Source organism: Prionailurus viverrinus, chromosome A1 (assembly GCF_022837055.1).
Source record: "Prionailurus viverrinus isolate Anna chromosome A1, UM_Priviv_1.0, whole genome shotgun sequence".
Lineage (NCBI taxonomy): Eukaryota > Metazoa > Chordata > Mammalia > Carnivora > Felidae > Prionailurus > Prionailurus viverrinus.
The window spans coordinates 1,902,877-1,927,641 of record NC_062561.1 but is presented as its reverse complement, the minus strand read 5'-3'; the positions used below and the strand labels follow the sequence as shown (position 1 = coordinate 1,927,641).

Here is a 24,765-nt window from a genome sequence, read left to right as displayed (position 1 = left end):
CCCAAAATGTCTTCAAGGGAATAGCTACCTGGTGGGAAAGGTAACTTGATTTTGGAAAAAACTGCTGGGGGAGAGGGATATATACTATATTTTATGTTACATTCTAATGGATTTAAATGAACTAGATTCAAAAGTTATGAAAAGTTATAGGGGCGCCTGGGTGGCTCAGTCGGTTAAGCGGCCGACTTCGGCTCAGGTCATGATCTCGAGGTTCGTGGGTTCGAGCCCCTCATCAGGCTCTGTGCTGACAGCTCAGAGCCTGGAGCCTGCTTCGGATTCTGTGTCTCCCTCTCTCTCTGCCCCCCACCTGCCACTCACACTCCATCTCTCTCTCCTTCAAAAATAAACAAACATTTAAAAAATTAAAAAAATGTTAAGTTATGAAAAGGTGTTTAACTGTGGTTCTCAAACTATATGTTGAGGTACCCTGTGCACAGTCAATTCACAAGGGCAGTAAGAGATGTTCTAATTTTTTTCCCTTTAATTCACAAATTGATAGGAAAACAGAAGTAACCATTCTACTAACTCCGGGGAGCTCATAGTTTCAACATCAGATCACACTACTTTCCTTGCAATGACATATTTCTTTGCAAAGCTGGGATTTTGTGGGTGCCATGACAAAAAGCAAGTACCTTGTGAAGATCACTGCGGAATGGGAAAGGAGTGGCAATGGCATCTAGTCTCGTTCCGGGATTTGAGGAGTTGTGCAGTGCCCAAGAAGCACACACATCCAATTAGCAATTGCGGTTACTTAAGGATAAAATAAAAATTGCATTTTTTCTTTCAGTTTAAATGAAATTTTTTTTTTCAAACGACTACTAGGTTTTTGGGACACAGATACTAAGTTGCTTAGAACTAACTATATAATAAATGGAAGTATCAGGTGGTTGTTTTGGCATCGGAGCCCTGAGAAAATATTCCTGAAACACTAGAATACACAGACTAGAATGTTCAATAGTAAGTAGGTCTCCCTCTCTGCCAGTAAGTTCCCACCCAGGGAGGCAACTACAGATACTTATTTCTTGTATGTCCTAGAGATATTTAATGCACATAATAGTAGCTAACATTTATTTAAATTTCACTTTGTGTCAAGCACTCTTCTAAGCTTTGCATGTTTTAATGAATTGAATCCCCTAGGATACAGATGCTGTGATTACTCCTGTTTTATAGATGAGGACACTGACACTCGGAGGCTAATTAACTGCCCAAATCCACACCCTCAATCATGCCTTCAGGGTCATAGCTCTTAGATTTACTCTATATTACCTTTGTGCCAGCTTTAGATATTTAGGATTTTATTTTTAAGTAATCTCTATACCCAACATGGGTGAGACCCAACCCTGAGATCAAGGGACACATGCTCTACTGACTAAGCTAGCCAGGCACCCCATGTATATTATCTTTTTATGTGTATATGTATATGTATATGTATATGTACATATACATATACATATATATACATATGTATGTATATATATGTGTACATATATATATATAATTGTTAAAAAATGTCAATTTGATAGGAAAAAAATACCAGTTGTTTGAATATTAGTGAAGGCAAGCATTTTTTGTACATATGTTTACGGGTCATTTATATTTATTCTTTCCATGAATTTCCTTTTATATGAACCTCTTTAAGCTTTCAAAATGTCACTTCTTCCTAGGATGTCTCTAAAAAAATTAATGTGTTAATTATTTTTGAAGTAACCATTCAGACAGAAAGGCCAATTATTGTGCTAACTGGAATCTTCTGCTCTTCTAAATTTCAGCAGGTCAAATTCATTTTTTAAAATTACAAGCTTACTTTCAGCACCTGGGTAGCTCAGTGGGTTGAGCATCCGACCCTTTGGCTCAGGTCATGATTTCATGGTTTGTGAGTTTGGGTCCCGCTGTCAGGCTCCATGCTGACAGTGCGGAGCCTGCTTGGGATTCTCTCTCTTCCCTCTCTCCTCTCTTTCTCTCTCTCTCTCAAAAGAAATAAACTTTAAAAAAATAAAATTAGAAGTTTACTTTGTAGGGACGCCTGGTTGGCTCAGTAGGTTGAGTTTGTGGCTCTTGATCTTGGGGTCATGAGTTCGAGCCCCACGTTGGGTATAGAGATTACTGTAAAAAAATAAAATCCCCAAAAAATGGTTTTAAAAAAAGTTTACTTTCTAGAGACCTAATCTTGCGTCTTCCTTCATCACTTCTAGGTTAAAATGGTTATTTGAGAAAAATAAAGAGAACAATCTCTCTAACTCATAAAAGAAACCTCAAAATGTGTCTGACAATCGATGATTGCGAATGCTACAGAAATCATTTAATGCTACCTGTTTCTCTTTTTTTTTAAGTATGTGTGTATGTATTTAGAGAGAGTTTATACCAAATAAATACAAATAGATAACTGCTGCAAGTCTTTTTTCTTCACGATAATAGGTCACGTTATGTGATCACAGCTGAAACAAAAACAGATATTAAGATAATAAGAATACGTGTGGAAATACTCTCAGGCAAATATATTTAGTGGTTTGATTTCCTTTACTCTAGAATAGAGTACAGAATATACTGATAATGATATACTTGTCTGTGCCTAATCCAGTAGACAGTTTATCCTGAATTCTATTCATTATTTTAGCCGATACTTAGGGGTACTCAGTCCATACTAAGTACCATAGCTTCTCGGAGTTCCAAATCAAACCAACAAACAGCAGAGGGAGCTGGTGAAGTACTTTTGCAAGTGAGATCTGTTGTTCACTCCAAGGGTCCATAAAATTTCTTGGCAAGCTATTTTCATGGAGAGGAAAATAAGAATTCTTTGTCAAATCACCTGTGAATTGCAATGTTTTCTTTTAGGTTTTTCCTTCTATATTTATACATTCTAGGAAGGTGCTGTTGAAGCTACATAGTCAGAAACAGGTTTCTATAACGTTAAGGCAAATCTGCAGTATATGCAACCCCCTCCCCCCAAAAAACCCTGGAGAATTGTTGAGGGACCCTTGAATGGCATGACTTACTCTGTTCTTGAGCCATTAGACACCTAATATTTGTTCATTCCATACTGAGTCAACAAAAATATACTGAGCAGCATTATGTCCAATGTAGGTATTGAGCATCACTTTGTACAGATTGATTGAATGCTTAAAATCAAAGCTTGAATGTAAAATCCCTGGGCATTTCTACATAAACTTATCACGAGTCTTTGCAGAACAACACAATAAGGCAGGTAGGATTATCTGATTCCATTCATAAGCTCTAAGGTCTTTACTTTCATCAAAGTTGAAATTAGTAGGGGCACCTGGCTGGCTCAGTTGGTACAGCGTGTAACTCTTGATATCAGGGTTGTAAGTCCAAGCCCCGTGCTGGGTGTAGAGATTATTTAAAATAATTTTTTTTGGGGCGCCTGGGTGGCGCAGTCGGTTAAGCGTCCGACTTCAGCCAGGTCACGATCTCGCACTCCGTGAGTTCGAGCCCCGCGTCAGGCTCTGGGCTGATGGCTCGGAGCCTGGAGCCTGTTTCCGATTCTGTGTCTCCCTCTCTCTCTGCCCCTCCCCCATTCATGCTCTGTCTCTCTCTGTCCCAAAAAATAAATAAAAAACTTTGAAAAAAAAAATTAAAAAAAAAATAAAATAAAATAAAATAATTTTTTTTGGGGGGGTGCCTGGGTGGCTCAGTGGGTTGAGTGACCGACTTCGGCTCAGGTCATGATCTCACAGTTTGTGAGTTTGAGCCCCGTGTCAGGCTCTGTGCTGACAGCTCGGAGCCTGGAGCCTGCTTCGGATTCTGGGTCTCCCTCTCTCTCTGCCCCTCCCCCTCTCATGCTCTGTCTCTCTCTGTCTCAGAAATAAATAAACATTAAAAAAATTTTAAAAAAATAATTTTTTTTAAACGTTGACATTTGTAGTAAGTAATACCTTCCAGATTTAGATGAATTTAGAACTCTGGAGAGAGAATTACTTTAAGATTACAGAAAGAACACAGTTTTACTTCAGATATGACTCTTTCTTTCTTTTAAGTAAATGTGTAAGGAGGACTGGTTGGGGCAGTCTTTGACAAGAAGTGGGCTTGAGCTTTGTTGGAAGATAAATAGAAGGAAAATCATTGCAGGAGACAGGGATCCTATTCCAGGTGAGGCGACAGTCAGAGGGCAGAGGCCCAAATGCAGCTGCTGTGGCTGGTCTCTACGACAGGGGAACCAGCCTGGCTGAGGTAGATTATGACTTCTGTAGTTCAAAAACAAGCAAACCCAGCTCTTGCCAAATACCATGCCCTAGCGTCAGAGGATGCTATTCAAAGAGATGCATCCTCTAAAGCAGCGGTTCTCAAAGTTTTTGTTTTGGAACGCCTCCACATTCTTTATTATTATTATTATTATTTACATTTATTTATTTTTGAAAGACAGAGTGAGACAGCACGAGCAGGAGAGGGGCAGAGAGAGAGGGAGACACAGAATCCGAAGCGGGCTCCAGGCTCCGAGGCATCAGCACAGAGCCCGACGCAGGGCTCGGGCTCACGGACAGTGAGATCATGACCTGAGCCAAAGTCGGACGCTTAACCGACTGAGCCACCCAGGCGCCTCTTGAACACCTCCACAGTCTTAAAAAAAGTATTCACAAGGGACCCACTGAAAGCTAAGAGGCCCCCTCTCCACTGAAGAGATTGCTTACAGAAGCTGAGGGGTTTTCCCCACTCTCCTTCAGGGTGTCTATCAGAAAACTGATAACTGCTCTGTGTTCCTGTTGTTCAAAGAACCCTGTCTTTGTTCCAGGTCCTTCTCAGTGCCTAGGTGACCCGGAGGCTTTATGGACCAGGATATTTTAGGATGCTTGGCAAAAAAGGTGCCATCAATAACAATACGTTCTACTCAGGCCCACGGGGTCCAGGTACCAGTGTTCATATTACGCACTTGGGGCAGAAGTGCTTTCTGGGCCACGCCGCGTGACAACAGCATGCTGGAGGCCACAGAACCACCTCAGGCGTCTCTAGGGGCAGCCACCTACTGCGGCGGCTGCTCAAAGAAGACGCACTGCTCGTGTGTACACGAATCTGAGGACGAGGCCAGAGCACCAAGAGCATGAACAGAAGCTGCGGGAAGAACTTCAGAAATTAATCCCACTTTTCGGTGACCATCCACGGGTTTAAATGTTAAGAATTAGGGCAAAGCAACATCACTGCAGATTCTCCCTTACAGGGAAGTGACAGTCCCCACAGACATCTGACAGCGATATAGGCCTTCACTCGCCCACTGGTTTATCAAAATCCAGCCCGGTCATTCCTCTCAGCTCTTGCGGCCACGGAGCACGGTCCCCTTTGTGGGAAGGGCAGAGACAGAGTCACAAGAGAGTTGTTGCTCTCAGACAACCCAACCTTATCACAGGCGAGCTTCCTCCTTTCTCCAGCCTTCCACAACATCCAGGGAGTGGCCTGTGTCACCTCCTCACAGAAGAAATTGTGTCCCTATCAGGGGCGCCTGGGTGGCTCCGTTGGTTAAGCGTCTGACTCTTGGTTTCAGCTCAGGTCATGATCTCGTGGCTTCGTGGGTTTGAGCCCCGCATCAGGCTCTGTGCTGGCCATGCGGAGCCCGCTTGGGATTCTCTCTCTCCCTCTCTCCCACTTGTGCCGTCTGTCTCTCTCAAAATAAACAAATAAGCTTTAAAAAAAAAAGAAAAGAAAGCATGTCACTGTCATCCTCTGCCCGCTGGCGAGCAGCTCTGGCTTGGATTCTTCTCGACAACCAGAGGAAATTGCAGGATTTCGTCCCCTTGATGTGACTCGAAAAGGCTTAGCAGGCTTGCTTGAGAGGAACTTCCAGGCCAAGAACAAGCCGTCCTTTTGCCCACCCCTCTTCCAGACCCTCTCACGCTCCACAACCGCCAATGGCCCAGGATCTGGATTCTGACACGCTGCAGCATCCGCTAACACCCCCTCTCTCAACGGCACCTTTCCAGTCTTGCCACGGACGCTCCGTTTCAGCAGCTCAAGGCTGTTTAGAAGTCATTCCGTTTTCCAGGTCGGGACGCTCCTGTTGGGGAACGTCATCAAAGAGACACGACTGCCAATTGACCTATGAGCTGGGCCCAGGCACCCTTGGAATGTGGGTTCCACTTGCTTTTCCCACCCCCAGAGGCTGCTCCAGGGACATAGCCTTGAAATGATTTGGTGCCGAGAACAACTGCACCATATACCTGACAGAGCACTTAGAAATTTTTTTAAATGTCTATTTATTTTGAGAAAGAGAGAGAGGGTATGTGTGAGAGAGAGCAGAGGAGGGCAGAGAGAGTGGGAGACAGAGAATCCCAAGCAGGCTCCAAGCAGTCAGCATAGAGCCCGACGTGGGGCTCGATCTCACAAAGCGAGAGATCCTGACCTGAGCTGATACCAAAAGTCCTTCTAGGGGCGCCTGGGTGGCTCTGTCGGTTGAGAGACCGACTTCGGCTCAGGTCATGATCTCACGGTTTGTGAGTTCGAGCCCCGCATCAGGATCTGTACTGACAGCTCGGAGCCTGGAGCTTGCTTCTGATTCTGTCTCCCGTTCTCTCTGCCCCTCACCTGGTCTCTCTCTCTCTCTCTCCCAAAAATAAACATTAAAAAAAAAAACCTGCTACCTACCAACCCTGAAGTGGCCCCCTTTTTCTTCAGTCTCTCCCTGCCCTCTGCTTATGGGGACCAGTTTCCATCTATATCAGGAAAGCTCCTGAGGGTGCTGCGAACCCAACAGCCCCCTGCCCTTGCATGGCCTGGCTGTAGCATCATGCACTTGAACTGCGCAGCAAACCCCACGTCAGCTAGTAACCTCTTAGACTTGAGTCCTCCATCATGTCACAAAGCAGTTCTGGGAGGGGTCTCCTGCAGCAGGTGGGTTCATTTGGAGCCCGTGAGAATCTGTGAATAACTCATGTCTTCAGGTTGTTGGTGATAGGGTTAGTCCCAGAAAGTTCTCTGGAAAAATATAAAAGGTCTTTATCACAATCTCAGAAAGTTTTGATTTGATGGATGCTTTCTTCTTCCCCTTCCCCTTCCCCTTCCCCTCTCCTCCCTATTCTTCCTCTTCTTCCTCTTCTCCTTCCTCTTCTTCTTTTTTAAACTAAGTAAACTCTACCCCCAGCCTGGGGCTCGAAGTCACACACCCAAGATCAAGAGTTCCATGGCCTAGGGACTGCCCTAGCCAGACACCCCTAATTGACGGCTTCTAATATTGAGCTCTACATACAAGCAATGTGGAGTGTTCTCTCCGGTTATTGGTTAGAAGCATTTTTCTTAACAGGGGAGTCACTAAGTTTTTATATAAGTGAAGAAAAAAAGAAAAAGAAAAATAAACTACAAAATTATTGTACTACAGAGGTCAACAGCAGGAGAAAAGTCCTGATTTTGCATTCTAAAAGTTAAGTTGGCTCAAAAATAAATTTTGGGATGGTAGGTAGTGACAGGAGGAGGGATACAGCCACTCTCCAGCTACTTCTTGCTGATAACTCACATGCACACACACCAAAAATGCGCTGTATCTTAGTAAAGTATTTAATATTTGAGAACTCCAAATAAATATTTTAAAACAAAAATTCAGTGAGATAAGTGGCATTGTTTTTACATTTTTGCAGTTTTCTTTAATGTTTGTCTTAATGGAAGACAACTACATTCACATATGTGTCTTCATACTCAATACATGGGGACATCATGTATCATGCAGCCTTTGGAAAACCCCACTGTTCACACTGAAAGAAAGAGAATAAAAAGGCAAATAATATCTTAGTTTTATTATGAAAATAATTTTCCAATTATTTTATTTAAGCAAAGGCATCAAACTTCACATGAAAAATGGGATGTTTATATTGATTTTTTATTTTTTAATTGATTTTTTTAATGTTTATTTTTGAGTGACAGAGAGAGAGAGACAGAGCATGAGCAGGAGAAGGTCAGAGAGGGAGACACAAAATCGGAAACAGGCTCCAGGCTCTGAGCTGTCAGCAGAGTCTGACATGAGGCTTGAACTCACAGACTGTGAGATCATGACCTGAGCTGAGGTAGGACACTCAACTGACTGAGTCACCCAGGCACCCTATATTGGTCTTTTAAAAAAGAAATTGGGGTGCCTGGGTGGTTCAGCCGGTTAAGCGTCTCACGTCAGCTCAGGTCATGATCTTGTGGCTCCTGGGTTCAAGTCCCACATTGAGCTCTGTGCTGACAGCTCAGAGCCTGAAGCCTCCTTCAGATTCTGTGTCTCCCTCTTTCTCTGCCCCTCCCCTCTCATGCTCTATCTCTCTCAAAAATAAACAGTAAACATTAAAAAAAAAAAAAACCTTTAAAAAGAAAAAGAAAAAAATTTAATTGTGGAAAAAAAACACTACAGTAACATAAAATTTATCCTTTTAGCCATTCTTAAGTATTCAGTTCAGTAGTGTTATTAACAGCGTTGTGCAACAGGTCTCTAGAACTTTTCAATCTTAAAAAACAGAAACTCTATGCCCTAACCATCAGGCAATCATCATTCTACTTTCTATTTCTATGAGTTTTTCTGTTTTAAGTACCTCTTATAAGTGGAATCAAACAGAATTTGTCTTTTTTTTTAACTGGCTTATCTCACTTGGCATAGTCTTCAAAGTTCATCCATGTTATTACCATGTATCAGAATTTGCTTCCTTTTAAAGGCTGATTGATACTCTATTTTATGTCTGTGCTACATTTTGTTTAGCCATGCATCCACTTTCTTCTAAGAGTTTTATACATTTGGTCTTCAATCCATTTTAATTTTTGTTTATAGTGTAAGAAAGGGTCCCCCAGCTTTATTGAGATATAATTTACATATAACGCTGTGCAAGTGTACAACATGGTGATTTACGTATATATTGCAAAAGGATTACCACAATAAAGTTACATAACACATCTATCCCTCACATACTTATAATCTGTGTGTGCATGTGTGTGCCTATCCAACTTCCTTTTTTTTTTTTTTTTTTTTTTGCATGTTTCTCCAGTTTATCCAACTCCGTTTGTTGAAAACACTATCCTTTCCCCATTGAATGGTCTTGGTACTCTTGTCAAAAATCATTTGACTGTGCATATGAAAGCTCATTTCTAGACTTTCTATTCTATTTGTTGGTCTATGTGTCTTTATGCCAGTACCACACTGTTTTGATTACTGTAGCTTTGTGATAAGTTTTTAAATCAGGAGTGTGAGTCCTTCAACTTTGCTCTTCTTTTTCCAGATTGTTTTGGCCATTTGGGGTCCCTTGAGATTCCATATTAATTTTAGGATGGATTTTTCTATTTCTGCAAAAAAAAAATCCCATTGAGATTTTCATAGGGATTGCATTAAATCTGTACATCACTTTGGGTAGTACTGACATCTTAACAATAATCTTCCAATCCATGAACATGGGCAGTCTTTCCATTTATCTGTGTCTTCTTTGCTTTCTTTCAGCAATGTTTTGTAGTTTTCAGAGTATAAATCTTTAATTTCCTTAAGTTTATTCCTAATTATTTTATTCTTTTTGATGTTACTGTAAATGAAGTTGTTTTCTTAATTTCCTTTTCAGGTAGTTCTTTATTAGTACATAGAAATGCAACTGATTTAACTTCTAGTACTATGTTGAGCAGCAATAGTGAGAGTTGGCGTATAGTTTTGGATCCTGGCTTTTTGTTGTTGTTGCTCATTTGTTTTTAATTCATTCAGCCAATCTGTGTCTTTTGATTGGGGAGTTTTATTCACTTATATTTAAAGCAATTACTGGAGCGCCTGGGTGGCTCAGTCGGTTAAGCGTCTGACTTTGACTCAGGTCATGATCTCAGTTTGTGAGTTCAAGCCCTGTGTCGGGCTTTGTGCTGACAGCTCAGAGCCTGGATTCTGTGTCTCCTTCTCTCTCTGCCCCTCCCCCACTTGTGCTCTCTATCAAAAATTAATAAATAAAAATAAAGTAATTACTGATGGGGAAGAACTTACTATTGCCATCTGAAAATAGTTTTGACCTATAGAGCCTCTGAAAGGATCTTAGGGACCAACTGATATTCTGGGACCTACTAGGTGTCCCCAGGCCACACTTTTAAGAACAGCTGGTATTTCATCTTTGTGCTTATGTAGACAAGATGGTTATGACTTGACAAATGGTTTTGCAAAAACACACGATGGGCCCTTGGCAAACACAAAAACAAAACAATATGCATGTTTCATTTATCATGAAAAGGTTAAAAAATGCAAACACTATATTACGGATTGTATAGACATAAGGAATCTTATAGTGGTCCTACATTACTTTGCCATATTCCGTGATTTTATCTGAAAGACTCAGATAATGTACTAAGCTGCAACAAGTCAACTTTTTCACAGAGGGTATAAATTTGAAGTTACTGAATATCTGAGCACTCAGTACTGCACTATCAATGGATACAGCAAATTTCAAGACATTTCTAAAATAAGCTTTTAAAAAGGAAAATCTTCAGACTTTCTATAGGCAGTTTTACTCTACTTCTTATATATTTCAAGTATGACATAGACTTTTAGTACAGTCTTTACAGTATACATAACTGGAAAAGTTGGCATGATAGCTTGAAATTTATCTCCTTAAGCTATAATAATTCCAAGTGACTTAGTCTTTACCTGGAAGTAATAGCCTAGAGTTAAAAGCATGGAGGGCTAGGAAGGCTGGGCCCAAATCCCAGTTCTACCATTTCTGAGACAAGTACTTAAGTTGCTATATGCCTCAATTTCCTCAACTTGGGATAATAGCATAATTATATTGGGAGGATGGAATTAGTTAATAGATAAAAACAACTTAGTGTCCTTCATGTGGTAATTGTGTGTAAACATTAACTATCATTTGGTAGTATTCTCAAATTGATTGGAATGTTCACTATTTTGCAATATGCAAATTCTTATATTTAAATAATCCATGTGCTGATCTGATTCTCAGACACCAACTGTGTCCTATCATTCAATTCTGACACTAACTACTCTACAAATGAAGGGCTCGGTCCCACAAGACTGCCTCCACTTTAGATGTCTGTTTTGGAATGCCTGGATGGCTCAGTCAGTTAAGCATCTGACTCTTGATTTTGGCTCAGGTTTGATCTCACAGTTTATGGGTTCAAGCCCCATGTTAGGCTCTGCGCTGACCGTGCAGAGCCTGCTTGGGATTGTCTCCCTCTCTCTCTGCTCCTTCCCTGCTCTCTCTTCAAAATAAATAAACTTTTAAAAAATCGTAGATGGCTGTTTCAAGTGTTAGGAACAACCCATACTTCTGACCCACTGGCTATAAATCAGGGATTGCCACGACCCCCTGCTCACATTTGATAATTTGCTAGAATGGCTCATAGACCTCGGGAAAACACTTTCCTTACATTTTCCAGCTTATTATAAAGGATACAAAAAAACAGCCAGATGAAGAGGTCCATGGGACAAGGTCCGGAAGGGTACCAAGCACAGGAACCTCAGTCTCAGTCTCTCTGCAGGTGGACACATTCACCAACTTGGAAGCTTAGCAAATCTCATTATTGAAGTTGTTAACATCTCCAGCACCCCTTCTCCTCCCTGGAGGTTGGAGAGTGGGTCCCAAAACAAAGGAACCAAAGGTTTCTACCCTTTGCCCTTTCAGGAGACCAGCCCCGTCACGGGCCATCTGGGGGCCCCACCCTGCTACCTCATTAGCATAAACTTAGGTGTGATTGGAACAATCATCATTGTTATGATTAACGAAAAACACTCCTATTACTCAGGAAATCCAAGGGTTTTAGGAGCTTTCAGATTGCCGGGAACGAGGAAAAAAGACCAAGTGTATTTTTTATTGTACCAGAGTTGGAAAGGAGAGAAAATTGTTATTTTAAATACATAGTCATATCTTTTCAAGTAGCCCTCAAATTCTTCAGAAGCAAATACCAGGACTTCAATTTCAATTGTCCTACAATATCAAGCATGGTGCGAGATAAGTACTCAATGGTCACTGTACTACCTTGCATTCATAGAATGCTTCATAGCTCTACAAAGTCGTCTCATATGAATTATCTTCTTTGAATCTTACACACTTGTGATGGTCAACATTTTACAGATGATCAAACTGAGGTCCTGAGATGTTACGTTACTCACCCCATAACATCTTTTAGAAGAAGCAGAGATACAATACAAACTCAGTTCTTCTGATTTTTTTTTTTTTAATTTTTTTTTCAACGTTTATTTTTGGGACAGAGAGAGACAGAGCATGAACGGGGGAGGGGCAGAGAGAGAGGGAGACACAGAATCGGAAACAGGCTCCAGGCTCTGAGCCATCAGCCCAGAGCCTGACGTGGGGCTCGAACTCATGGACTGCGAGATCGTGACCTGGCTGAAGTCCGACGCTTAACCGACTGCGCCACCCAGGCGCCCCCAGTTCTTCTGATTTAAATTCTAGCCTTGTCCACTTCACCACAAAAGATATTAACCTGTAAGATAGGTGACTGTTCTATCTAACTTGGTCCTAAAATCATCTAATTTCTCTGGGTCTTATTTTCTCCATCTGAGAAATGGGATTAAAGGATTTTCATTTCCAAAATCTTAAGATTCTATAATCTCTAAATTCTCTTCTACTTTTAAAATATCATTACCTGTGATCCACAACAGTTGCTTTTTCTTTTGCACTGGAATGTCAACAGTGGAGATAGTCAGCAAATGTATTTTCACTTAACAATGTTCTTAGAGGGGCACCTGGGTGGCTCAGTCGGTTAAGCGTCCGACTTCAGCTCAGGTCATGATCTCACGGTTCACGAGTTCAAGCCCCGCATCGGGCTCTGTGCTGACAGCTCGGAGCTCGGAGCCTGGAGCCTGCTTCAGATTCTGCGTCTCCCTCTCTCTCTGCCCCTCCCCCGTTCATGCTCTGTCTCTCTCTGTCTCAAAAATAAATAAACGTTAAAGAAGTACTCTAAAAGTAGACAGTATGTATTTGTAAAATGTTCTTGATTTCAGGAATATTTCAGCCAGGAATCTACCTTTTCTTAGACAATTAACAGTTCTCTCTTAGAAATTATTGGAATTTGCACAACTTCCTTCTATTCTACTCCAGGATAGAAAGAACATGTGGGTAGGCTGGAATACCACTTCTTAACCCTCCCCAGGAGAGTGTTATTGTTGAATAAATCAAGAAATAATAGTCAGGTATTGGAGGGGAGGCCAAATTAGTAGGTAAATTCTGTTTGCCAACATTGAGATTTCACACCTTCATTGTTCACCCTACCCTAAAATGCAAGGCTCCCAGTTAATGTGAGATGTCTATAACTCACTTTATAAAGCCTCTAAATTCAAAAAACTTAATTTGAAAAGAAGCATACTCAACACATTTGATAAAATACTTTTTCTTCTTTCCCTTTTAAAAAAGTGTTTAGATGAAACGTTCTTATGTAATTACACAAATCTTTTGAACACAAGGCCCAATCTGAAGCATTATAGGCCTCGAACATTTAATGTCATAAGCTATTCATTCGACTACACTTTTGCAGATATCACTGATCAGCAGTAATTACTCTTTGTAGCAGCTACATCATTTTTCGGATTGCTATCCTCAGTCTAATATTTATTCAGTGCCTACTATATGTCAGGCACTATGCTAATTGTTTAGTTTCACACAATTCTTAAAAAAGGTCACTTACTGCACTTTGGTTCACTTTACCCTTTTGTAATGAAATAAAAGGTACTTTGTTACTCAAGCGTTGTAAACCTTGTTCGTTCACTTTTTCAAGTTCAAGTTGTAGAGACGTCAAATACAAGACACCACCTGATCTTCAATGGAGAAAATAATGCCTTTCTGTTGCAGTGACATTAACACACACACACACACACACACACACACACACACACACACACACCTCAAAAGTATGGCTTACTTATAACTCGGAAGAATAAATACAGATTTCAGCAGAGTAAATTTAGCAAACACTGAAATGCATCGGACTTTCTGCGTAGCCCCAGGAAGCCGACCAGCACCAAAAGGCATGTTACAGGAAAGCAGACGTCAGCTCAAAACAACCCCCCTCGTCCAAACAACTTCTCTAACAGTTAAAGCTGGTTCGAATACTGAAATAGCTGCTTCAGGAAGGACTGCCTGCCTGGAATGCTGTAAAGGAGACGGAGGCACTGGAGGGAAAGTCGGATCCCTACACACTCTAAAGAACCTGTCAACATGGATTCCAAAATTAGCGTTACTGTGATGAATTCCTTAAACCCGACAAAACAGGCGGCAGTGAGTTCTTTCTGAATTCAAGAAGTCTGGCAGTCAAGGTTAGGGTTCCTGCCTTTTCTGTCTCCAGTCTGACACAGCCCTTGGGAAGAGCTCGCAACGATCTGCCGGCTAAAGACATTCGGACGAGCCTCCTGCGGGACCTCCATTAGGAGAGTGAACCGTTCTATCCTGGAATGCTCCTTTTTATCGCCAGGAGGGCCAGAGACTTGGGGCGCCGAGGACAGTGATGTTCCGAAAGGAGGCGCACTCTCGGGAGAGGAAATGGGGAGAGCGGTTCCGAGTGGGGTCCGACCCAGCGTGGAGCGCGGAAAGGGAAGGAGGGGCCGGGGTGCACACGGTGAGGGGCAGAGAACAGAGAGCCGAGCGGCGTCCAGGGCAGTGCCCGGTGACCGGGCGGGGTGCGTTCACCGCGGAGGGAACCGAGCGGGTCGCGGGCACGAGGGCTGAAGTGGCCGAGAGGCCGGGGCGCCGGGCAGCACGCATGCGCGGGCCCGGAGCCCCGGGGGCCCGCCCCGCGCGGCCGTCGCCGCCCGGGCCGACCGCCCAGGCCGCGCCCGGTACGGGACGGCGGGCGCCCCCTCCCCCGCCCCCAGCCCTGACGCGGGGGCCCGCCTCACGCTCTTCGCCTTCCCACGGCCCCGAACCCGGCGGCCAGGTGAGGCCCGCGGGGGCCGCGACGCCGGCGTCAACCGCGGCTGCGACGGCCTCTGGGAGCGCGTGAGGCTCCGGGGTCGCTGCGGCGATTGGCCGGCCGCGGCGCCCGCTCCCATAATGCAGCGCATGGCGCGTCATTGAAGAGAGACCATGATGGCGGCGGCGCTGGGGCCCCCAGAAGTGATCGCTCAGCTGGAGAACGCGGCCAAAGTTCTGATGGTGAGCACGCCGCGACCCCCGTACCCCAGCATCTTCGGGCCTCTGGCTGGCCTTGCCGTGCCAGGCCTTCCCGCCCGCTGGGCCGGCGGCCGGCCAGGGCCTCCAGGGAGCCCTGGAGGTGGCGGTGGCGGTGGCGTGGCGCAGGATTCTCCAGCCTACTTTCCTCTTGCCTTCGTTCCCCCCGCTTCCCGGGGCTGCCCTCATCGCCCAGGTGTCTGGCACCCCAGCCGGGCGACGGAACGTGGTGCCGTAGCAAAGAGGGTTTCCTGTGCCACGGTCTTCACCGTACGCCCTGCCCCGCAGACTGGGTCGAGAGCGAGGCGCGGGGAGCGAGGTCCGGGTCATCCCCGCAGGGCTTTGCTCGGGGGCAGTGCGTACGCCGCTGGGGAGCTGGTGCCACAAAGGAAGGGACAGCCCGGCCCAGGTGCTCTTGGCGACGCCGGTTTCCTCCGAGCCTTCGGGTCCTCAGGCTCCTCCTCTGACCTGCCACCTCTGGGGTAACCGCAGCCGCCAGCACGTGGGAGGACGGGGAGGGAGGGAGGGGAATCTTTGGGACCAAGGTCATTGGGGCAAAACTTTATTAAGTACCAGGCTCCCTGTGGGTCGCACGTTGAGGAGAGCTGAATCTCAGGTGCTCGTTGACTTCGTTCTTACACTGTACAGTGAACAGTTTGATGAGTAGGTTATTTACCCAGGGCGTTTGAGGAGGCTGAGTAGAGGGATTTAAAGAAAATAATCCACGCAGGGAGTGGAAGTAAGGATAAACCATGTTCAGTTACTCGTAAACTGCGTGTGCATTTTTTGGCTCGGTTTTGTTTTTGTAAGTTTTGATCTCCGCGTTTGTAGATGTTTGTTGGAAGTTAGAGGCTCAGTAAATTGCTTGAATTGATCCAGCCTTTCCAAGAATCTAACGCAGCCAGCTTCGTTGTTTTTTTGAACATTTTTCCTTTCGGTTCAGTGCTTGGATTATGTGTTCGAACATCACATTTAAAAGTGTTTGAACTAATTCTAGCATAGTTTCTAGTTGGATTTATAAAGTTTTGTTTTCACACGCAACACCAGATAGCTCATGAAATTTAGCTAACGAAATTGAGAAGTCTAATGAAAGTAGGATATATTTGCTTCATTATGAGCAAAGCTAAGTGAATCTTTTAGTCACAGAACTGAGTAGATAAAGTTTTCAGACTCTTGCAAGTTAAGTCCAGAAGAAAACTAGCTAGTATTCCCCCTTAATACAAGGTTCTTAAAATCCCTGACATGGTGTTTCCTGAAACATCTGAAAAAATTTCTAAGAGCCAGGGACTCTATTTGTATTAGGCTCTGGAAGGAGTATGTGACCCCAAAAAGCATTGCTTTAGTTCTTACATTGATAAGATAAAAGTAGTGTCTTTCATCACTGGCCTGAATATTAATTAGCATTTGTGTTTGCTAGTACCTTCCCTCTTCCTTGGCAAAGCTACTTTTATCATCTGTAACGGAGTAGCTGAGAAGAATAGTAATAAGTACTGTTTATTGAGTGCATACTACATGCCAGATACTGTGTTTGATGCTTTACATACTCTATTAATCCTGGCAACAGCTTTACAGGGTTGAGAGAGAAAGTTTAAGTGGCACAGGTTACATAATTACTAAGTTGATGATTTAGGTTCAGAACTCAGATCTGTCTGGCTCTAAAGTTGGGGCTGTTTCCACTCTATCTCACCACTTCTTGTATATGTTGTGTAGATATCCGTTTACATACTTTTTAATCTTTCCAGAGTAAAGTACTGAAAAAAAAGTTATTAAAATTAGGAAATAATTGTTTTGGGAAGCTTCCACTTACTATTCACAAATGTGTAAGTAACAATTATGGCGTTATTTCTCAACACGAAAGCTGTATTCCAGTTTATTACTAGCAATAACAGTTCACTTTATTAAGTGCTTACTGTGTGCGAGGCACTATGCCAAGCGCTCTACGTACGTTAACTTTAATCATTACTAACTATGAGGTGGTTATTATTACTTTCATTTTCCTTTTATAGATTAAGAGGCTCAAACATGGAGATGCTAAGTAATTTACCCAAATTTGTGAGGAAGGTGGTGGAGTGGGAACTTCAACTCAAGTCTGTCTGTCACCAGTTTGTGGTTCTTAACCTAAAGGGAAGTGGGACTAGAAAGCTAATCTATTAATTCATTTGGGAATAGTTAAGATTGTTAAATCCTCAACTGTTAAGCATGAAGATACCTTTTAAAAGGGTGAATGGTTTTAGCATTTATCCATCTGAAGAAATATCGCTTATAGGAAATTGCTATATATTTTAGTTGTTACTATGTTTTGGGATTCAAAGTAATTAGTGATGTCTTTCACAATCACTTTGCTTAGTTTTTTCATTTGGTAGTCCATAGACTTCTTTTATGAAAATTGGCATCGAATTTTAGTATGCAGAAGAATCTCAAGACATCTTTATTTAGTACACAGGTCTTAGAGAGTCCACAATGGCTATCAGAAGGAAATTAAAACAAATTTTTTGATGCAAACATACGTTTTTGGTAATAGGGTTTATAGATTTTTATCAGCTTTTCTAAGGAAGTAGAGACCCTGAGCAATAAGCACCTAGTCTAAGCATTCTCCCTTCCATTCTACAGATGGGGAAACTGAGGTTCAAAGAGGTAGAAGTGACTTGCCAAAGGTAGGTCACAGAACAAATTAGTGATAAGAGTGATTCAGAACCTAGATCACTCCTGTTTCAGAACTTAAAATTTTTTTTTTACTCAATCATGTTGCTTCTTAAAGTCAACGTATTTATAATACCATAAATGTTACATTTTATTGCTTGGTGGGAAATTTTGAAATGTGTTTTTGGATATTGCAGTTGCTTCTTTGTAAACATCTATATTCAGTCCTAATTAGGTTATTGGATAAGCTGCCAAATCGTGTATTAGACCTTTAGAGGGAAAAATGTATTCATTGATCTTATAGATCTCACCATAAAGAGTGATTTTCCTCTGTCTCAAATAGTGATAGGGAGCATTTTCTATAGATTCTTGTAAATACTGCTTAATCTTCTGATTCAAGCGAGGTTACTTGCTAGAAAATAAATTTGAAGGTGAACAAACTAGAATGAGGGTGGACTTTTGTAGGTTAGTAACTGTGCAGGTGAAGTTACTCTGAAAACATTGTGCAAATGGAAAGTTATGTAAGTAGGTGCTGAACGTTTCTTCCCCCCAAAAGATTTCAGTTACCAGCTTTTTGTTTAAGATACCCAACCCTGAATTTTTGAGAGGATATTAAATGCATACTAGAGTAAGCAATGTGGATCATACTTCTGTGCTAATAACATTCTTACCAATAAGAGTCTTTTCTCTGACTGCATGAATTTAGCAGGTTACATTGCAGACCTGAAAATGTGATGTTGTAGACACATTTTCTGTTACTTAAAATTATAACAGCAGTACTGGAACATACAGCAACAGCACACGAATACACAGAGTAACGAGTCTCTCTCTTCTTCCTTTCCCCACTCTCAGTCTGCCTCCTTAAGCAATCCATATTAAATTTGAAATTACCTTTTTTCCTGTGCTTTTGTAATACCCATTATATAGTTTTTCCTTTTTTATGTTAATGAGAATGCTATAAATATTCTTAATTTTAGAAATCTTGGAGATGCCTTCTTTTTTTTTTTTTTAATGTTTTTTTTTCAACGTTTATTTATTTTTGGGACAGAGAGAGACAGAGCATGAATGGGGGAGGGGCAGAGAGAGAGGGAGACACAGAATCGGAAACAGGCTCCAGGCTCCAAGCTGTCAGGACAGAGCCCGACGCGGGGCTCAAACTCACAGACCGCGAGATCATGACCTGAGCTGAAGTCGGACGCTTGACCGACTGCGCCACCCAGGCGCCCCTTGGAGATGCCTTCTGAATAGTAAAAAATTCAAGCTGCGCAGAAGGGTGTATAGGGGAACGTAAAAGTTCCCTAAGCTCCTGTTCCCTCTCTTCAGACACTTCTGTTTCTTGGGTGCGTGGGTGGCTCAGTCATTTGGGCGCCCAACTTCGGCTCAGGTCATGATCTCGCAGTTGGTGGTTCGAGTCCCGCGTCGGGTTCTGTGCTGACGGCTCAGAGCCTGGAGCCTGCTTCGGATTCTGTGTCCCCCTCTCTCTCTGCTCCTACCCCGATCACACTCTGTGTCTCTCTCTCCAAAATAAATAAACATTAAAAGAAAATTAAAAAATAATCTCTAGGCATATAAGAGCATACGTCATGTTTATTTTTTATTTTATTTTTTTGTTTCTTTTTCAACATGTAAATATTTATTTGTGGGTAATCATAAATCAATGGGACACAGCCTCTGCAATGCTGATAGCAATTTTACGTTTGTAGATGCATCCAGCACACAGGATGTGTAGAACTGGTAGGCCCCAGGGTTAACAGAATCACATCTAAACCTTGTGGCTAGGACCAAGGGGTGACAGGGACCATGTTCTGAGGCTGCATAACTCTTCCCTCCCACCTCTCCCCAAAGAAGGACGCATATCATTTTTTAAATGTATTTTTAAAAAACGGATTGGGGTGCCTGGGGGTGCAGTTGGTTGAGCGTCCAACTCTTGTTTTCGGCTCAGGTCACGATCTCACGGTTCATGAGATTGAGCCCTGTGTTGGGTTCTGTGCTGACAGTGAATCCTGCTTGGGGTTCTCTCTCTCTCTCTCTCTCTCTCTCTCTCTCTCTCTCTGTGCCCCTCTATGCTCATGCGTGCATTAGTGCGCCCTCTCTCAAAATAAAAAAAGTATTTTTTTTTACATCAGTGAAAATTGTACAATCCATATGTTCCTGTGCTTCTCTCTGTTCACTTCATTGTAAATGAATTTTAAAGGAAGTTTGTTTCCATTTTGTGTGTGCACATGAACAGATATAAAATGTAGGGTGTGTTTTGATTTTAGAGACATCCTAATGGAAAATGTATTCTTTTAATATTAATATCACATTCATTTGAATAATAAACCCAAAGAGTGCTTTATTTGTTTATATTCTTTTTAAAAAAAAATTTTTTTTTTCAACATTTATTTATTTTTTTGGGACAGAGAGAGACAGAGCATGAACGGGGGAGGGGCAGAGAGAGAGGGAGACACAGAATTGGAAACAGGCTCCAGGCTCCGAGCCATCAGCCCAGAGCCCGACGCGGGGCTCGAACTCACGGACCGCGAGTTCGTGACCTGGCTGAAGTCGGAGGCTGAACCGACTGCGCCACCCAGGCGCCCCTATTTGTTTATATTCTTGAATTTCCTTGGTTTTGTTTTCCTGGCTCACTTGAGCTCGTAGGGATTGCCCTTTGCGAGTCTGCATAGCGCTGACATGAGAAAGTATGGAGTACATATGTTAACTGATACTTCATAGAAAAATAATTTACTGTATTTTTTTAAACCAAAATGGATTTAATAAATATAAATGCAGCTCTCATTAGAGATCCATGACTGGTTTTCATGGTTTTTATTGTGGTGGAATCTAGTTAGTATTTTGAAAGCATCTACAATTTGTAGTGCGATACCAAAAATTCTTATCTGATTCTCACATCAATCCTGTGAAGGAAATAGAAGAGATATGAAGCTTAATAAAGAAAATCTGAGATTCAGAGATGGTAAGTGATTTGCCTGTGGTCACAGAGCTACTTTGGATCTGGAATTAAGTCTCTGGCCACTCACCCATTCTGGAGCATTTCTTCAGTATGTGTTTGCTAGGCATAATGCTCTGTGTGCTAAGGAGATAGGAGAAAGACCTGTCTAGAAAGGAGAGTATAGTCTAATGAGGGAGAAAGGCAAAACTATCAGCAGCTGATAAGTAATGTAATGAAAGGCTAAAGTGGTGCTCTGTGAGAGTACAGGGGAGGGACAGCTGTCTCAGGCTGAGGTGGGGACCTTGGGAAGGGCTCTTGGAACAGGTAATCCTTAAGCTGAGTTGTCAATGGCCGACAATTTGGAAGTTTCCAGTTGGATAGTGGTATCTCAGGTAGACCTACATTTGCATGAAGGTCTGAGAGAACCAAATGCCGTACTTCGGGAATATTTGAACATTTGTTTAACAGTTGGTGTTTCCTGAGCCCATCCTATGTATCAGGTACAGTGCTTTTATTTTTTTCTGATCAGTGATGCACATGTCATAAATTTAAGAATTTTGATTGTAGCATTTACTTTTTTTTATTGGAAAGATGCTTTATATTGAGTAAGCATTTTTATTTACTTCAGTTTTGTCTGCTGTGGCACTGGATATTAGAATACTGGCACTAGTATAATTCTTTTTTTTATATTAAATATAATTTATTGTCAAATTGGTTTCCGTACAAAACCCAGTGCTCATCCCATCACCCACTAATATAATTCTTTTTTTAAAAAAAAACTAGTTAGTGGGGAATTTTTATTTAAAATTCAATTAAGTGTGTATTTTGCAGTTGGATTTGTGTTAAACCCCACTGATTGGAACATAGCCAGTGATCTGGAGAAATGTGAAAAGACCTTTGAAATCATAGATACCCCAAAGGCAGTTGATAAAGTTTAACAGCATTTTATGTAAAACTTAATAAACTAGGAATTGGGGGGAAAAAGTACAATAAAAATAGTGGTGATATTCTTTTTTTTAGAGTTTGTTTTTTTTTTTAAATGTTTATTTTTTGAGAGAGAGACAGAGTGCGAGCTGGGGAGGGGCAGAGAGAGAGGGACACACAGAATTCGAAGCAGTCTAACTGCTCATGAACCGTGAGATTATGACCTGAGCAGAAGTTGGACACTTAACTGACTGAGCCACCCAGGCACCCCATGTATGCTAAACTTTTAAGAATGGCTGTCTAGGGGCGCCTGGGTGGCGCAGTCGGTTGAGCGTTCGACTTCAGCCAGGTCACGATCTTGCGGTCCGGGAGTTCGAGCCCCGCGTCGGGCTCTGGGCTGATGGCTCAGAGCCTGGAGCCTGTTTCCGATTCTGTGTCTCCCTCTCTCTCTGCCCTTCCCCTGTTCATGCTCTGTCTCTGTCCCCAAAATAAATAAACGTTGAAAAAAAAAAAAAAAGAATGGCTGTCTAGAGAATGAGATTGGAAGTGGCAAGAGTCCTTTCTATGTTTCCATATAGGTTGAATTTTTTACAATATAAAACATTGAGGGGCGCCTGGGTGGCGCAGTCGGTTAAGCGTCCGACTTCAGCCAGGTCACGATCTCGCGGTCCGTGAGTTCGAGCCCCGCGTCAGGCTCTGGGCTGATGGCTCAGAGCCTGGAGCCTGTTTCCGATTCTGTGTCTCCCTCTCTCTCTGCCCCTCCCCCGTTCATGCTCTGTCTCTCTCTGTCCCAAAAATAAATAAACGTTGAAAAAAAAATTTAAAAAAAAAAACAAAAAACATTGAATCACATATAATTAATGTCATTCTGATAAGATTGAATATTGCATGTGTTTTTAAAATCTGTGACTGCCTTCTTGACTGTTCATTTTTTATCTCAAAGAAAACTAAAAGCTGTATCATGGCTGAAGGTGAATAAAATTTAATTTATAAGTCAGGCCATCCCATTTCTGCAGATGTGTTTAATGGGTGCTAGTTAAGCATAATCTTGCTAGCAAATAAAATTGGGCTTTGAAACACAAGTTCGGAAATAAAATCACTAAGAATTTCAGGACGGTGACAGCTGAGTGTCACATTAAGCCAGGGCCCTGTTGAGGGTTGGACCCTGTGAGACTGCACAGGTCACACATCCAGGAAGCTGGCCTTTGGCTATAGCATGCTGGGCTTCAGGCCATCACATTCGATACGCCCCTTCCAGGCCCTTACGTGTATGTCTTCTCTTGGCTTGGAACACCCTTCTCCTTTTTCTGCCTAGTTAACGTTTAATTCTTCAGATCTTAATGTAGTTGTTTATTTTATCAAAGTAGCCTGACCACTCTTAGGGTACATTATTTTTTCATAGCTTCATCCACTTTAGTGATATTTATTACACCTGCCATTTTATGCTATTTATTTGATTATACAATTGACTACTGGATTGTAAGCTTCACGAGGACAGGGGTTCTGTTTGTTTTTGCTTATCATTGACTCATGGTTGTGTCTGAACCACATTGCCTGGCATATAGTGAGCATTTGGTAATAATTTATGGGCTGAAATAATATGAACAGACTGCTGTAGGGGAAGGCATATAACACAGTAGTAGGTTTCAGAGGCAGATTACCCAGGTTTGAATTGAGGTTTTATTAGTGCTTGCTCTTTGCAAGGCTCTGAGTAAGTTTTGTCTTTTCGGCTTCTTAGAAACCTTCTTCTGCTTTTTCTCTGCATCAGCCATACTTGTTCTCTTTCAGTCTTTCTCCTGTTCTTCATTCTGCCTCAGGACCTTTCATGTATCTTTCCCTCTGCCTAGAATATTCTTCACTTTCATCTAAGCCTTCAGGTCTCTCCATGGTCACTTTCTCAGGAAGGCCTTCTTCAGCTTCCCTGAAAGGTGAGACTTACGTGTCCTACTCTTAGACAACTGTGTAGTTCTTTCATAACACCTAGCACATTTGAGATTTTACACTTACTTGTGTGATTAACAAATAAATGTTGGTCTCCTCTGCTAGACTCTAATATGTGTTAGCTTGTTTGCACATAGTATTTGCTCAGTAATATTTGTTGAATGAAAAAAGTGTGTACAAATAAATGAGGAAGGGAGTACTTTGTGATGAGCCTAGGGACGCAGGCAAGGGGCTGAGTTATCTTAAGGCCTTATTTGCCACAATAATTCAGCTTGAATGTCCCCAGTAGTGTGACCTGTCAGATCTGTGGTTCCATATGTGAAAATCTGACTGAGGGAAGCCATGTGAGGTAGGAAGACCAGTTAGGAGGCTGTTAAAATTGTGCAGCAAAGAGATGATGAGATGATAAGCAAAAAGCTGGGAGGAAGGGTGGGGGACATTAACATTCTAAAAAAGTGTTTAACGCCACAGTGACTCTTACGGTAAAGGAGAGTGAATATATATTTCGGGGAAGCTGGGAGTATCCTGCAATAGCTTATAGAAGCCCCAAATTTCTCAACTTTTTCCTTAGAAGTTAACAGAAATTTCATTGTGATTCATAATGTCTCTGTTTTAATATAAAATTATTTGACCTCACTCTGGATAAAATTAATAATGTTAGAAAGCTGGTCTGTCTTTATTCTGTGGTTTGTGTCTGGGCTAGAGGACTAATTAGATAACAGTAGTAGTGTGATAGTAAGCTACTTGCATGAGATATTAGAAAAGTCACCCTGTTGCTTTATTAGACACATGAGAAATTGTTGAAATTTAGAAATTGAGGGGCGCCTGGGTGGCGCAGTCGGTTAAGCGTCCGACCTCAGCCAGGTCACGATCTCGCGGTCCGGGAGTTCGAGCCCCGCGTCAGGCTCTAGGCTGATGGCTCAGAGCCTGGAGCCTGTTTCCGATTCTGTGTCTCCCTCTCTCTCTGCCCCTCCCCCGTTCATGCTCTGTCTCTCTCTGTCCCAAAAATAAATTAGAAAAAAAAAAAAAAAAGAAATTGAGTATAACACAGCAGCTCTGGAGCCAGACTGTTTGGATTCTTCTTGGCTCTAACCTCCAAGTAGCTGTGCGGCATCTGGCAAGCCAGTTAACCTCTGTGGATCTGTTTCTTCGTCTCTACAATAGAAAAATCGTAGTATCTATCTCGTGCAGTTAATGTGAGAATTAAACGATTTCATTTACATTGAAAGGAAAGTGTTTAGGGTAGTGCCTGGCACATGTACTTTAATGTAT

The 24,765-nt window shown here is 42.3% G+C and overlaps 1 protein-coding gene across 3 annotated transcripts in view; it reads left to right on the top strand.

The window, feature by feature from the left end:
* The first annotated feature begins 14,914 nt into the window (after positions 1 to 14,914).
* Positions 14,915 to 24,765, top strand: part of XPO4 (exportin 4) — a 112,889-nt gene continuing 103,038 nt past the window's right edge. The window contains exons 1-2 of one of the 3 annotated variants that reach the window (XM_047833638.1): positions 14,940 to 15,041; positions 17,667 to 17,710. Coding sequence is in view for 1 of the 3 variants with exons in the window: in XM_047833382.1 (XP_047689338.1) it covers positions 14,973 to 15,041 (69 nt within the window). In the remaining 2 variants the exon portion in view is untranslated. Of the gene's footprint in view, positions 15,042 to 17,666; positions 17,711 to 24,765 lie in introns of all 3 variants that reach the window. The other 2 variants (XM_047833382.1, XM_047833464.1) reach the window with 2 other exon arrangements.